Raw genomic sequence first — 15,469 nt, 5'->3', positions numbered from 1 at the left:
ACGCCTATCTAGGCTATACACCCTGAGAGTAGCCTCATTCTGTTAAAAACCATAACGGTTTTTGACCGGGAACTTTCCCGTGAGCCCCACATTAAGTGTAATATTCGAGATTTCCCTTAAATGTCGAATTTAATAGATGTAGTTAACAGGCTGATAGCTAATCCTCAACCACAGACCTGACCACATCCACGGACAGACCCATATTCGCCGCGCTGTGTATTCTGGGAACACAGTAGTTTCAAGATGGCGGCGAGCAGGAGGCTGGCCAAGGTAAATCTCCCGATCCCGTTATTTCCATATAATTTGTAATATGTGTAATTTGAAAGCCGCATTGGAGGCGAGTGGACTCATTCGTTCTTCGATAAAGCGCTTATAGGATAATTCTGCGGCGTGAAGACACGTTTAGTGCTTTTTGTAAGCTGTAAACTTAATACAAGCGAGAGGTCACTGCTGGCCACCTAGCCGACCAAATATTACCGTTAGAGAGCAAAGCACCGGTAATTTAGGCCAGATAGGCGACAGTCAGCCTTCCGAAGACGACCAATGAGATCATTGTTTACTTGCCAACAGTGGCTTTCATGCACCTGTGGGTTGTATGACCAAGGGGAGTGAGTTTAGATGTAACCAACATTAGACCGTGAGCGAATTTCCACGGCATAAGGCGTTTGCTAATCAGCTAGCGTTGGCTACCTTGCTAGCCTTTACCGTAGCTGTGTTTCAGCTAGTCAGGCAGCGAGAGAAAAAGCCCCTCAATGCAGTGTGCACGGTAGTGCATAGTGTGGAGTCAACGCAGCTTCTCCCGTATTTTGTTTTGTTTTGTTCTTCTTTTTTTTTTTGGGGGGAGCTGCTGCTGCTGCTGCTGCTGCTGCTGCTGCTGCTATCTATGTTCACCTGAGGTTGATGTAACAAATGTAAACAAAAGCACATGTTGAATGTAAAGTTGCATCTTAATCTTAATCAAATACCCACTTGGATAGAAATATAACAGAAAGTGAAACCACGTGAGACTGTCTTTATGCACAATTTGCTTTGTAATATTCATTTTCGTCCAGTGCATTGGTATATTTTTATATATTTAACTGCAGCACTGATGTTAGCGTAGTTAAAGCTCTGGAAGTTTTATTTTGATTTTGATTTTTTATAAAAAAAAACAAGTCAGAGTCACCAGATTACTATCTATGTACTGTTGTCAGGACCTTTTTTCCGCAAATACTACTATGCTATTTTTTATGAACTTTACTTACTGCAACTTTAATCTGCCCCAAAGGTTTTGGAGTCGCTAAACGTATTTGAGCCTTTTAATGCTAATTTCTCACTGCAGATCTAGCATAGCAGTGAGCCAGCAGTGTTGGTGGAAAAGAGAAATGAATCTGTCCTTGCACTAGTCCACAGCTAGCCTAGCTAGGCAGACTCAAGACTACCAGCCACCACTTTTAAGGTTTTGCAAAATAGCCACAAGGAACCACTGGGGAGTTGCGGGTTGCCTACCACTGGTATAGGTCTACATGTACAGTTATCTAATTAATTTGACCTTTTGATTTTTTCCCCCCTCTTTAGTGTATGCTTTGATGTGTTTTCTGTCTCTGAATGTTGATGCCAATGACAGTTACCTACATATAGTGAGCCTATGCATAACTTACATGTTAAGAGGTTAATTGATACTTAGAAGGTCCTACTGTTAAGTTGTGCAAAGGCCGTATTGTATCTGTAGGAATTGGCTATTTTTCTGCCTCTTCAATGGCATTTTTGGAAGCCTGAACGTGCTCGAAAGTTCACAAAACTTTGCATAAAATTCAAACGTGGTAAAACCTTACGTTTTCCTTTGTACCCGTGCACGGGCGCCGCCAAATGGCTAAGCCTCGGTCCACCGAATCAGCCCCCAAGACACGAATGGCCGACATGTACGAAAATTGGTAGGCATGTGTATCATGATCACACAAGCAAAAAGCCTCTTGGAGCTATACCCCAAACCCAACAGGAAGTCGGCCATTTTGGATTTAACTCCTCCAAGGGAATTGATCAGAATGACTCAGAATTTGGTGGGCACATTCTAAAGACTTCCAGGATTTAAGGTTGTGCTTCTCATAAATATTCACTGAACGGCGTGACCGTGGCGTGCTGTCAAAGTCTGCCATTTTGAATCGAATGTCAAACTGATGCCATTTTCAGCAATTCCAGGGCTTCTATTTTAACAGACTCCTCCTAGTGAATTGAATAGAACGACTTAAAATTGGAGAGCACAATCCACAGAAGTTCTGTTAAGAGCCCTGGCCTAAACGCATCTAAGGGCCTATTGTCGCGGTCTGCACATTACACTTGCACGTGCTGCGGCCACAGCACACCCCGAGTTGCATGGAGTGTGGCGTCCTGTTCATCGCTACTTGCAGCTTTAATTAGGGACAGAGTCAGCGACAGCTGGAAGGTCCCTATTGTTATTGGTCCGTTTCTTCTTCTTCTTCTTCTTCTTCTTCTTCTTCTTCTTCTTCTTATTCTTATTCTTATTATTATTATTATTATTATTATTATTATTCAAAACCTTGACTGCGTTTTTGACCCCCTGAACGTATACTTCGAGTGAATTTTATTTGGCAAATTTGTCAGGCCTGGTGAAAACGTTGAAATGCTATGTGTCGCTTTGGGGTAGACCACTAGGTGGCGCTATTATTAAGAAAAGTATGTTTAGGCTAATAACTCCCGCATCGTTTGTCTCACATTCAAAAACCTTATATCCACGCGTTCGGTGAATGGAGCTGAATCTCCCTATATAGGCCACGCCCACTTCTGCCTAGATTTTTCCCCCCGCTAGAGCGCAAAATGTCCAAAAGCTACGTTTTCGTGTTCCATCCATGCACTTTTGTCCAATTCGCATGAAACTTTGCACGTAGCATCTGGAGACCGTCCTGGCAAAAAAAGTAATTTAAAGTATTTTGATATTTAAAAAAATAAGCACGTTATAAAATTAGCACTTCCTGTTGATTTTTCGTCAAAAGGAAGTGGACCATTTCTCCACAATGGTATGTCCGATTGACACCAAGCTTGGGTTCATAGTTCCCCATGTCTTCATTAGGCATCGTGCACAATCTTGAACAATTTGAGGCCCCGGCACCACGTTTCACCGATATCTATGAAAGTTGGTGGGCATGTGTAACGTGCAGAGACGTACAAAAAAGCCTCTTGGACCCATGCCCCAAAACCCACAGGAAGTCTGCAATTTCGATTTTAATTTTCACCATTTTGTGGTCATTTTCACTTTTTGGGCTTGTATTTGAACGAACTCCTAGGGAATTTCTGGGATCTGCTTCAAAATTGGTCAGTACAGTCAAAAAATGGTGCTGAATGAACGCTATTCAATTTGTGACTGTACCGTCAAAGTTGGCCATTTTGAAGTCCGTGGTCTTGTATTTGAACAAACAAACACCTAGGGAATTTATCAGAGCTGCTTCAACACTGGACAGTACTCTTGAATAATGTTGCTGATTACAAGTTGTGCTATTTATGACTGTACGTTGAAGGGCATGTCCGTTGCGTGCCGTCAAAGTTGGCCATAAACTTTAAAATGAATCCCCTCGAACCCATGGCCAGGAAACCGAAAAGACCGTGAGCGTCGTCATCTTGTTGACTATAGCACTGCCGAGTTTCAGTGGTTAAAGTTAAAAAATGTGACCTGGGGAGATTGAGAGAGAAGAGGTTCAACAAGCTCCTTTAAACATTTCTCCTCTACATTTAACATGGGAGTAGATGGTGCATCAGTGCGTCTCCCGCCAAAACCATTTGTCTGACAGCTTCGGCAGTGGTATCACTGCGACCCCAACGAATTTACCTACGTTTCTATCTACAAATTATTTCTGTAGAGTGACATTTGCCTTGCTCTGGCCCGTATGTTAATACCATGTCTTGCTCTCTAGCACGCTAGCGCTAGCATATTAATCCTCCATATAGCATATTGATAACCTGTCATCCTCCTTAGCTAGCGCTAGCATATTAATACCATGTCATTCTCTATAGCTAGCGCTAGCATATTAATACCATGTCATTCTCTATAGCTGGCTAGAGCTAGCACACAAACACATTAACCAAAGGTAGCGCTTAGCTATGCGCTAATCGCTAGCTAAGCGCTAATCGCTAGCTAAGTGCTAGCTTTGGTTAATGTGTTTAATTTTTGCTCCTGAAGGAGTGCTAATGTAAAATAAGGAACAGCTCATAGCAGGGTAAAATATTTAAGGTGTATTGTACTTATTTTGTGTTAATATTAAAATCATTCAGCTTTAAATTGTTTGCTTGTTAGCCACCTTCTAAGTATCTTTAGCTAGCCAGCCAGCTAGCGCTAGCTTATTAATGCCTTGTCAGCCTCTGTAGCTAGCTGTGTGTGTGAGGGTGTTGCTGGCGCATCAGTGCGTCTCCCGCCAAGAGTATTTCTCTGACAGCTTCAGCAGTGGTATCACTGCGACCCCAACGGATTTACCTACGTTTCTATCTATAAATTATTTCTGTAGAGTGACATTTGTGGTCTTGAGAGCAGTTTACACATTGATTTTTCGACAAATTTTTCTCTCTCCCCACACTCTAGCGATGATGTCACACACTCTGGCGGTTGAACATTCTCGCAATACACACCCATTCATTTTTTGGACCGGTTTTTGGCGATTTACCGGCAAACCATTTGGCGAAACGCTTAGAAAAGTCATAGCACTAATGTCCTCACCGAGCCGCACGTTTTGATACCTTTTTTGTGTACGTGCGACCAAAACTGCGGGAGGAGTAGCGCGCCGAAAAACGTACGGAAGAAGAATAATAAGCCCGAGGGATAGTAGTATTGTGCTTGCTTATGCAAGGCACAATAATAACTAGAAAATTCCTAAAGAAATTTTGATTGTGCCTTGCTCTGGCCCATATGTTAATACCATGTCTTGCTCTCTAGCACGCTAGCGCTAGCATATTAATGCCATTTCATTCTCTTTAGCTAGCTAGCTAGAGCTAGCACACATAAACACATTAACCAAAGCTAGCGCTTAGCTACGCGCTAATCGCCAGCTAACCGCTAATCGCTAGCTACAAGCTAAGCACTAGCTTTGGTTAATGTGTTTAATTGTATTATGCTCCTGAAGGAGTGCTAATGTAAATTAAGGAACAGCTCATTGTAGGGTAAAATATTTAAGGTGTATTGTTCTTATTTTGTGTTAATATTAAAATCATTCAGCTTTAAATTGTTTGCTTGTTAGCCACCTTCTAATTATCTTTAGCTAGCCACCTAGCTAACACTAGCTTATTAATGCCTTGTCAGCCTCTGTAGCTAGCTATGTGTGTGTGTGTGTGTGTGTGTGTGTGAGGCAGGCTTTGGTTGTCGTGGCAATCAGGGGAGACCACATCTGTCTCTTACTCCTCAGAGAGACAGAAACATTTAAATTGAATCCCCTCGAACCCATAAATGATTTCTGTAGTGACATTTGTGGCCTTGAGAGCAGTTTACAAAATAATTTTTAGACCAATTTCTCTCTCTCCCTACACTCTAGTGATGTTTGGCGAAACGCTACGAAAGTCATAGCACTAATGTCCTCACCGAGCTGCACGTTTTGATACCTTTTTTGTGTATGTGAGACCAAAACTGCGGGAGGAGTAGCACGCCGAAAAACGTACGGAAGAATAATAATTTTATTAAGCCCGAGGAATTGTGCTTTTCAAGGCACAATAATAATAAGCCCGAGGGATAGTAGTATTGTGCTTGCTTTGCAAGGCACAATAATAATGTTGCTGATTACAAGTTGTGCTATTTATGACTGTACGTTGAAGGGCATGTCTGTGGCGTGCTGTCAAAGTCGGCCACTGTGATGCCATTTCCGGCATTTCAGGGCTTCCATTTTAACTAACTCCAACAGATTTTATCATATTGACTTCATATTCTATCTCTGCATTCTAGACACATTGGTGATCATAAGTTAATCAAATATTTGCTGTGCATCGAACTGTGTGTCCGTGGCGTGGTGCTGAATTTCCACCTTTCGCAGTGAAGAGTCTGACTATGAAAGTGTAAGTCATTTGCAGTGTCTGAAACGTGTGACAATGTAGAGTGGTCTCCCTCAGCTTCAGGCGATGAGGGCTTGGGAGTGGGGTGACGTGAAAATTTCATGTTGTTGTCCAAACGTGTTACGACGGCATGTGACGCAGCTTCACCACTCCCCGAGTTGCGTGGAGTGCGAGTTCCCGCCCTACGCTGCTTGCAGCTTTAATTATTTATTTGCAATTATAAAATTCATTCAATTTAACTCAGCTCACAGGGCAATTTGGAATTACATCTTTATTTCTTAATATGCAGGTAGTGCTTATATTCCAAATGTATTGATGTAGTATGTTTATCTAGCCTGCAATGTTCATAACTTAGTACGTTATGTGCTACATGGCTTCTGCCATCAAGTGGTGTCTTTGAGCAAGTCTAATAAGTTTTGAAGCAGAAGTAGTAGAGCAGCAGCACTTCCTTTTCTGTGGTTCTTCATTGTAGTTTGTGGTCGTGAGATAGTAGTTTTTCATTAGGAGAGAAAACAGTCAATTTGCTGGAATCCACAACCAGAACAGTCTGCTTTGGTGAGAAAATTCAAGAGCGAGCAAGCTGACCACCTACCTGTAATGAACCTCAAACAAATCATGAAGTAGGAATAAAATTAGGGTTAAAAGTGTGAATACTAGCCCTACTGGTAAATTATGACTGTTTATGAGCAAGTGCTGCCCTGTATTATCAAGAAAACTCCTGGAAAAAACACAGAAAGGTCCTGGAAAATTATTTCTTAAAAAAATTAGGAACCCTGATTTAACATTTCTTACAGTCTTCAAAAGTAACTGTTCCAACTGTGATCAATGTGTGCTCTTCTCATTTTGCCATCACCAAAATGGAAAAAACAGGAAGGGAGCTGCTTAGTGTGAGTTAAATGTTTGTCTCACTGACAATTTCAGAGTTCATCTTTAGAGGATTTTCAATGCTGTTACATGAAAGTGAGCTTCATGGTATCACTTTATTTGTTTTGGGGTTTTTTGTTTTCATGACAGGGTTTTTATATAGGCTTATAGTGTGTTAATCTATAAAAACATTTTCATTGTAGTCATGCATTCACCGAGGACTTTTCTTCCACACAAAATTATACAATATGTGAAGGAATCAGACAGTAAACAATTTCTATTTTGTAAACTTTTGTAATTGTAGTAAAAACAGATCATAAAAAACATATGCCAGCAACTCCATTTCAAACTATACTATACTACTACTATAAACTGACATGAAATTCTCAAAGTATTTAAGTATTCAAAGCTGTATTGGCTCATGTTTTCAGTGTATCAATTTTACACAACAGTTACTAGAAGGAAGCTTTTATGTGAAAGTAAAATTAAAATGTCCCATCTGCTAACATGGAGGCAGCAGACTTTATGACACATACTGCAGTCAACATGATGTTTTGGTTTCACTTTTGGAGAGCTGTCATGTTGTCCATCTTTATGTATTTGGGTTGTTGAGACTTCAAACCATAAAAAATTGTTTGCCAACCCTTCAATGCATATAAATGTGATGAACTAGGATTGGACCCAAATATTCGAACTTTTCTGATATTGGTTTGTTGAGTCAGGCGATAATATGGTTTCACAAGCAAATTTCATTTCACACACACAGATATTAGCTGCCACAAATTCCACAGCCCAGAGCTATACAGGCAGCTGCAAGTGACAAACGGGCAAAAGGCAAGCAAGCGCATAAAGCAGGCACCGTGCATGAAAGACTTTCTGCTCTTTTTCACTAGATAGTATACACTCTCACAAGTAACTATGCTCTCAAAGTTTTGCTCACATGAATCAACCTGACTTTTGACAAGTTGAAGGCGGAAACCAACAGAGGCACTGGGCTTCTTCTGATAGACATCTTTGTACCTTGATTGACAGCTTCTTTTAACCTTTTTGTAAAGCAGCTTTATTTATAACACATAGAAGGCTACAGTTACAAACTCTACAATTCAGAATCAAACCTCAGTTTATACATATGGTACAGTGTTTTCTTTTACTAGTATTTATTTGTGCGTGTGCGTGCTGTAGCGGAAGCCAGTAGGTATGCAAGAAGCTTAAAGACTAAACTTGCTAGAGTTGCCCACTGAGGACCAACTACAACTATTAGATCTGGGAAATGTCATTCATTTCGTTTTCATGCGCTCCACGTTGATTTTACATTCATTCGGCTTGGGTTGTGCACCTAAGCCTTATAATGGTAGGAAAACCCTTTTTAAATGGCGTCAGAATCATTATTGATCATTCAAGACTGTTTTTTTTGTCTTAACTGACTTAATTTGCACCTTTGAGTTGTATCTGTTGACATTGATATCAAAAAAATGAAATGCCAGCACAAAAAAATATATAAATCATGTATTTAAAAGAACCAAACAGTATCTGATTAGGGCCCGAGCACCCACCATGCGGCCCTATTGTATTTGTAGGATTTCTTTTCCTATTATTCCTCCCAAACGAACGCGTATTTGGATATGACGAAGTATTAGGGCCAGACTAAGAGAAAAAATAATTAAAATCTTTTGGGGAAATTACGAGAATAAAGTCATAATATTGCAAAAATAAAGTCATAATGTTAGGTCTACGGGAATAATGTCATATTACCAGAATAAAGTCGTAATAATACGAGAACAAAGTCGTAATATTACGAGAATAATGTAATAATACAAGAAAATTAAACGCAAGCAGCATTGGGCGGGACCTCGCACCCACGCAACTTGGGCGTGCGCGGCCCGTCACGTGCCATCGTAACATGTGTGGACCACAACAAGAAAATTTCACGTAAATCAGCTCAAAATCGTCACTCAGCGCTTACTTCCTGTTGCCAGTAAGTGGCGCTATCACTATATCTGAATATTGTCATGTAGACGTGTTCAGGGTGGGACTGTTATCAAACACGTAAAGTTTCATTGAAATTGGATCATGTACGCTGAAGTTATGAGGATGTGTTCAGGGTGGGACTGTACACTGAAGATATAAGTACTATCTGTTTGATGGCCAATCGGTGGAATTCGACACGTCGTCACGGTCACACGGTTAAACATACAGTCACAAATAGCAAAACTTTTGAAAACCAATGTGTGTAGATTGAAGTGATCAAATTTGAAGTCAATCTGATAAAATCTGTAGGAGGAGTTAGTTAAAACAGAAGCCCTTAAATGCCGGAAGTAGCATCACAGTTTGACATTCGATTCAACCTGGCCAACTTTGAGGGAAAGCCACGGACACGCCCTTTAACGTACAGTCACAGATAGCACGACTTTTAATCAGAACCATTTTTTGACTATACTGACTAATTTTGAAGCAGATCCGATAAATTCTCTAGGAGGAGTTCGTTCAAATACAACGCAAAAAAACGCTGAAAATGAGCAAAAAAATCAAAATGGCTGACTTTGATGCCACGCCACAGGACACGCCCTTTAATGTACATGCACAAATAGCACAACTTTTAATCAGAACCATTTTTTGACTGTACTCACAAATTTTGAAGCAGATCCGATAAATTCCCTAGGAGGAGTTCGTTCAAATACAACGCCAAAATTTTGCCAAAGTTCGCCAAAAGTGAAAATGAAAATAAAAATGGCCGACTTCCTGTAGGGTTTCAGGTATGGGTCCAAGAGGCTTTTTTGTACGTCCCGACATGTTACACGTGCTTACCGAGTTTCGTACATATCGGTGAAACGTGGTGCCGGGGCTGCTGTTTTTTTATCCTGTAGGGGGCTCTACAAACACGATTTTTGGTATGTGAGCTTCAAGCACCACTCTACACGTGCCCTGTGAATTTCATATTCATAACTATTACGGTCACCGCACAGTGATTTATCATGCCAAAAGAGGCGTATTTTTTTTGTCCTTTTTAGGTGAGGGTGAGCCATGGGGAAGCATCGTACCAAGTTTCATCTTAATCGAACAAACCGTTGTAGAGATATAAACTTCTTCATTTTAAAGAGCGCCACCAAGTGGCGGTGGGCTCAAATTGTTCAGGCTCACTTAAAAAGGACAAAAAAAATACGCCACTAGGTGGCGCTCTTTTGGCATGATAAATCACTGTGCGGAGACCGTAATAGTTGTAAATATGAAATTCACAGGGCACGTGTAGAGTTGTGCCTGTAGCTCACGTACCAAAATTCCTGTATGTCGTGGTTGTAGCGCCCCCTACAGGATTTTTTAAAAAGCAGCCCCGGCACCATGTTCACCGATATCTATGATACTTGGTGGGCATGTGTAATGTGCAGAGACGTATAAAAAAGCCTCTTGGACACATGCCCCCAAATCCACAGGAAGTCTGCAATTTCGGGTCCGCACGTGTTACGACGGCACATGACGCGGCCGCAGCACGCCCCAAGTTGCATGGAGTTCGCACTCCATGCCCCGCCCAACGCTGCTTGCAGCTTTAATTGATTATAGTTTTCGTCACATGACCACCATTTAAGTTGCGTCTCGTCTGGTTTCCATCACGTGATAAAGGTTTGTTGACGACGATATTTAGTCATCATTTTTCATTGTCGAAAGCAACACTACTCTGAAATGCCACACCACGGGGACGCCGTTTGACGCACAGTCACAAATAGCACAAATTTTAATCGTAATGGTGTTTACATCATACTGAGTTTGTTCAAATACAACGTGTGCAAATTGCCCAAAATAGCAGCTAAATCAAAAATGGCCGACTTCCTGTTGGGTTTGGGATATGGCGCCCACTGGATTTTTTGTTCGTCTGGTTAAGATCTATGCATGTGCCGATTTTTATGCATATCGGTGAAAGGGGCCCCAGATGGTACAATTTATGGGCCCCTGAGGGCCCATTATGCCATGCTTATAGTGGACCCCTAGAAAATACAAAATTTTTCACCACAACTGACATGTGCACTGCATTTCATGAGTTTTCGAGCACGGGAAAGCCTCAAAATATGCGATCGTTTGAGAGGAAAAAAAAAAGAATTCTTTCAATTACAATAGGGCCTTCGCACAGTCAGTGTTCGGGCCCTAATAATAATAATACAGCAATATAGCACAGTGTTTCCTATAGGATTTTTTTTAGCAGTGGGGGCAGGCCCGTCCGAACGCCCCCGTCCCGTCCCGTCACGCCGGCAAACTTTTTACGTATGAAACAGAAGTGAGACTTTGCTGCGACACAATTAAATATATTTACCGTTTTAATGTTCCCAGATGTTTGATATCAAGAATTTGAGCTGAGAACTGACAACTTGAACGTTGTCCAATTACAACGGACCCACCGCGGTGACGTTTTTGGTGGAGCTGTTAGTTTAATAGTCGACTTGGAAGAAAGCGAACGTTTTGACAATAAGCTACATCAACACAACAGTATGTGGAGTTAAACTGGACAGCCCCAATAACCTCTGAATAGTTCTACTTGTGGTTAAATTGCAATGTGATCGTCACCCAACGGAGGTGCATTATGTCGGCAGGATCATTTAAAAGGCAACCATGACTACATTGTGCGTCTGCCCCATTTCTAATACCGTGGCGGCAGAAATTTAACAGCGGCGGGCCACCGCTCCAAAATCAACATAGAGAAAACACTTTAGCAGCACTTACTAGTACAGTACTGTTCTTGATTAGATATTGTTTATTCTGTTTCACTTTGATCCTCCCTGTCTTGAGATTTGACACTTCTGTAATCTGTATTCTTACAGGAACTTGATGAGATTCGCAGATCTGGAATGAAAAATTTCAGAAACATTCAAGTTGAGGAATCAAACCTATTGTCATGGCAAGGGCTCATTGTTCCTGTAAGTAGGTGTTTGACTGCTCTGACATTTCTTGGCCCACAGTTTCCTTTACTAACCTCCTTTGCTCACTTGCAGGACAACCCTCCTTATGACAAAGGCGCATTCAGGATCGAAATTATTTTCCCCACTGAGTACCCTTTCAAGCCTCCCAAGATCACATTCAAGACAAAAATCTATCACCCCAACATCGATGAAAAGGGCCAGGTGTGCTTGCCTGTGATCAGCGCAGAGAACTGGAAGCCTGCCACCAAAACTGACCAAGGTGGGTGTGTTAAGCAGGATTTACTTACTATAATTTATACTGTGTATAGGTCTACTAGGATTCGTGTCACGTAAATTTGTAATCACAGGTTGTACATGTAGGCTCAATGGACATCAGTGTACTGCAAAACTTTTTGTGACTTCACAGCCTCTGCACATGACTACACTTTATGAAACATGTCATCCAAGCATCGTCAAGACAGTAGCATAAATAGAACTGTTACACAGCCGTGGTGTCTGCCGCTGTCCATGTCCATCCAGTTGTCACGCACACATTTATAGCCAGGACACAGCACACGGACACATAAGAGTCAGTGTCTCTCCGTCGCATCTCGCACCATGTAAATGAGTTACTAGGACATAGGAAGTGTACCGCTAATATTCACTCTTCAATACTTGTTTACTTATTGAAAGTTATATCATCATCACAATATTGAACAGTGTCATTGCAGATTTCCCTCATATTGTGCAGGCTTAAATTAGCAATTTCTCTTGGGCCCAGCCCACTTAAATTTAAGCACCTCAGTTCTGCTTTACATCCTGCCCATTCCAAGTACAGATACAAATACAGATCATTTTGTTGATGCAGATACAGATAATGGTGTACTTGCTCATGCCTAGTATTACCAATGGAGGAGTTTCTCCCTTTTTGAAAGTATTGATTTCTCTCAAGGATACACCGCCATGTTATCACTGGGGTTACATATTTATATTTCTGCACCTCTGGTTGGAGCAGACTGGGTCAAAAATACATCATGCTGTCTAAGTACAGCAACCGCTTGGACTTTATGGCCTCACCCACTCCACGGCTCAAAACTAACTTCTCTGCAACCCACAGACAAACAGGAAGCACATGGCTCATAATATTTTAAATAAATTTTAAAGCAATTTATTTTCTGTATTTTAAGTATTCTTATTGTTTGGTATTTCTTGTCAGTTTCCTAATTGTCTAAGCATCTGCGTTCATAATTTTCTATTCACGTGGTTTTTTGCTTCCTGGGAAACTAATGAAAATGATACTCCAACTGTCCAGTGTCATCAAATCTGTTGTTCTGCATTTGAATTATATAGCACAGAATAATAACAATAATCATAATCATTTAGGGGTGTTAAGATTTCCCAATAAGTCAATTTTAACGTTATAGATGCAACTACATGGGTACGTGGACCACTGCATTGATCTAAATGTACCTCACACCGTATTGTTTGATATTAAAATGCATCGTCCCTGAATCTTATTGTAGCCCATGTATCTAGATACGTATCAGATTGTCTTAGAAGGGAAATGATTTATTAAGAAACACACTTAAATGCTTTATTTCAAGAAGAATCCATCACTTAATTCTTGTAAACCAATTTTTTGCCATTATGCAATAATACTAAGATGGCATTATAGTTGCATTGAACTGCATCTTTCTGTTCCACGTACATTGCATTGCGTCTGTCTTCAATGCACTCCATTATGAACACTAGTGGAGGCCAAAGGACCATGATTTTGAGATCGTCTTATGTACTACTGTCAGGATATAGTGAACGTTTCAGCAAATATGACACTGGCTATTTTTATAAAAGTTACCTACTGCAGCTTTAACTCATACCTGTGAAACTAGAGGCCATAGTCTTGTTAGGTAAAGAACTGTCCATGTCTAACATGATATTTTTGGCTGTGTGTGTCTTGCAGTAATTCAGTCCCTCATTGCGCTGGTGAATGACCCCCAACCGGAGCATCCCCTGAGGGCAGATCTAGCAGAAGAATACTCAAAGGACCGTAAAAAATTCTTGAAGAACGCTGAAGAGTTTACAAAGAAACATGGCGAAAAGCGGCCAATGGACTGATCACCTGACTAGCGTGTAGCCCTCTCTGTCTCTTTCTCCCCCTCTCCTCCTATCTCACCTGCCCAAATACCAATCTTCCTCTCGCCTCCCCGCTCGCCCTCCCTTACACCTCACCACCTTCCTTGCTCACCCTCCTCCCCTGTCCCCCACACCAGTCCTCCTGCAGCCCAGGAGCTGCCCAGCTGAAGCCAGGCAGAGGTAGCCTTAGCTTCCCTTCCCATCCAGGACTCTCTGTGGATCAGACAGCTTCCTCTTCCTCCTATTCTTCCTCCTCCTCCATGGCCATAAATCTCCAGACCATTTCTAACTTTCTACTCTTTTCTTAATGTGAAAAATGGAAAAAGAAATGCTAAGGGAACATGATGTTCAGATGAAATGTAAGATGGAAATACTCAGTAATGTGTTCATTTCGGTTGGCTCTTCCTCTATATAAGATCTCCCTTTTTGTTTTCCAAAGTATATTTTTTGCAGTTTTTTCTTTTTTTTTGGGCCCCATCATCAATCTTTTTAAAGCTGAATAAAGAAAGGTGATAGAAATAAGAGAAGTTGTAGATAGGACCTGGAGGTGTGTGCTGACTGAAATGTTTTCGGTCCTCACCTCCACTGCTTCTAGACTTGCATTGTACTCTGTGGGACAATCCCCCTCACATCTTCTTCCCCACAGTTGGTAACCCACTGAGCAGGAACAAACAATGGTAGGCCATGCTTGAGTTTAATTGTTATTGCTGAATATGCTAAAGAACATATAAAACAAGTAAAACAATGTGGTTTCCAAACATGTATCTATCATCAGCAGGCCCTTTTAAAGACAAATTGAACAGCACCATCACCACATTTTCTCAGTTGTACATTTTTGGGTTTTTGCAGATGAGTTGCACTCTTAAGACCATGCTCTTAAAACAGTTTCCTGCATGACAAATAGCTATTGTGATTCTATTTTCCTGATTAATGATCATTTCTCCACTTCAAATTGATTTGATTGGCACTTGATATAGAAAATTGTCAATGTGGGAAGAACCTGTTCGGTTAATTTGAATCTTTCACGCACGTTTCCTTTCCCACTATTGGGCATCCCAGTATAACCACCTATCATACTAGAAACTGAGTCCTTCACCACACTAAGACATATTCCAGTGGCAGACCGACTATCAGCTGCCCAGCTTAAGGGGACCTAACTTGTCGGGAGGGAGGAAGGAGAAGCTGGAGAAGGATGCACTCAGCTGGAATGAAGCTCAGCTCCTGGAAGCGTTCCTAGAAACAGGCACCATGAAGGCAGCTGGGAGAGGGCTGGCTGTCTGGGGATGTGTCAGGACATGGAAAGGGACTGCAGTGGCCAAAAAACCACCATGTAACAACTGTTTGATCTGGTCCCAATATTGTTTCATATTAAAGATGGTTAACCATGTGGCCTCACTGTCTGCCTGATAGTCAAGTGGATGTTGCATGCGTTTAGCTTTTGATGACTGAACGGAAGGGTAGAACTAATCCAAACCCATCAAGATGTGTTGATAGTAGGGGTGGTGGATCTCACATCTGATTTACCTTAGAAATTAAAGATTTTTCTTAAAAACAAACACCATAAATAG

The 15,469-nt window shown here is 41.3% G+C and overlaps 1 protein-coding gene across 1 annotated transcript; it reads left to right on the top strand.

Annotated features, from left to right (window-relative positions):
- The first annotated feature begins 162 nt into the window (after positions 1-162).
- ube2l3b (ubiquitin-conjugating enzyme E2L 3b) lies at positions 163-15,297 on the top strand. Its single transcript, XM_051422402.1, has 4 exons — positions 163-270; positions 11,691-11,786; positions 11,862-12,048; positions 13,729-15,297. The coding sequence occupies exons 1-4, from the start codon at positions 244-246 to the stop codon at positions 13,881-13,883; spliced, it is 465 nt and encodes a 154-aa protein (XP_051278362.1). The 5' UTR covers positions 163-243; the 3' UTR covers positions 13,884-15,297.
- Positions 15,298-15,469: the final 172 nt, after the last annotated feature.

The sequence above is a fragment of the Dicentrarchus labrax genome, unplaced genomic scaffold, assembly GCF_905237075.1.
Source record: "Dicentrarchus labrax unplaced genomic scaffold, dlabrax2021, whole genome shotgun sequence".
Lineage (NCBI taxonomy): Eukaryota > Metazoa > Chordata > Actinopteri > Moronidae > Dicentrarchus > Dicentrarchus labrax.
Note: the sequence above shows the minus strand (reverse complement) of the source record. Positions and strands in the feature narration are given on the sequence as shown.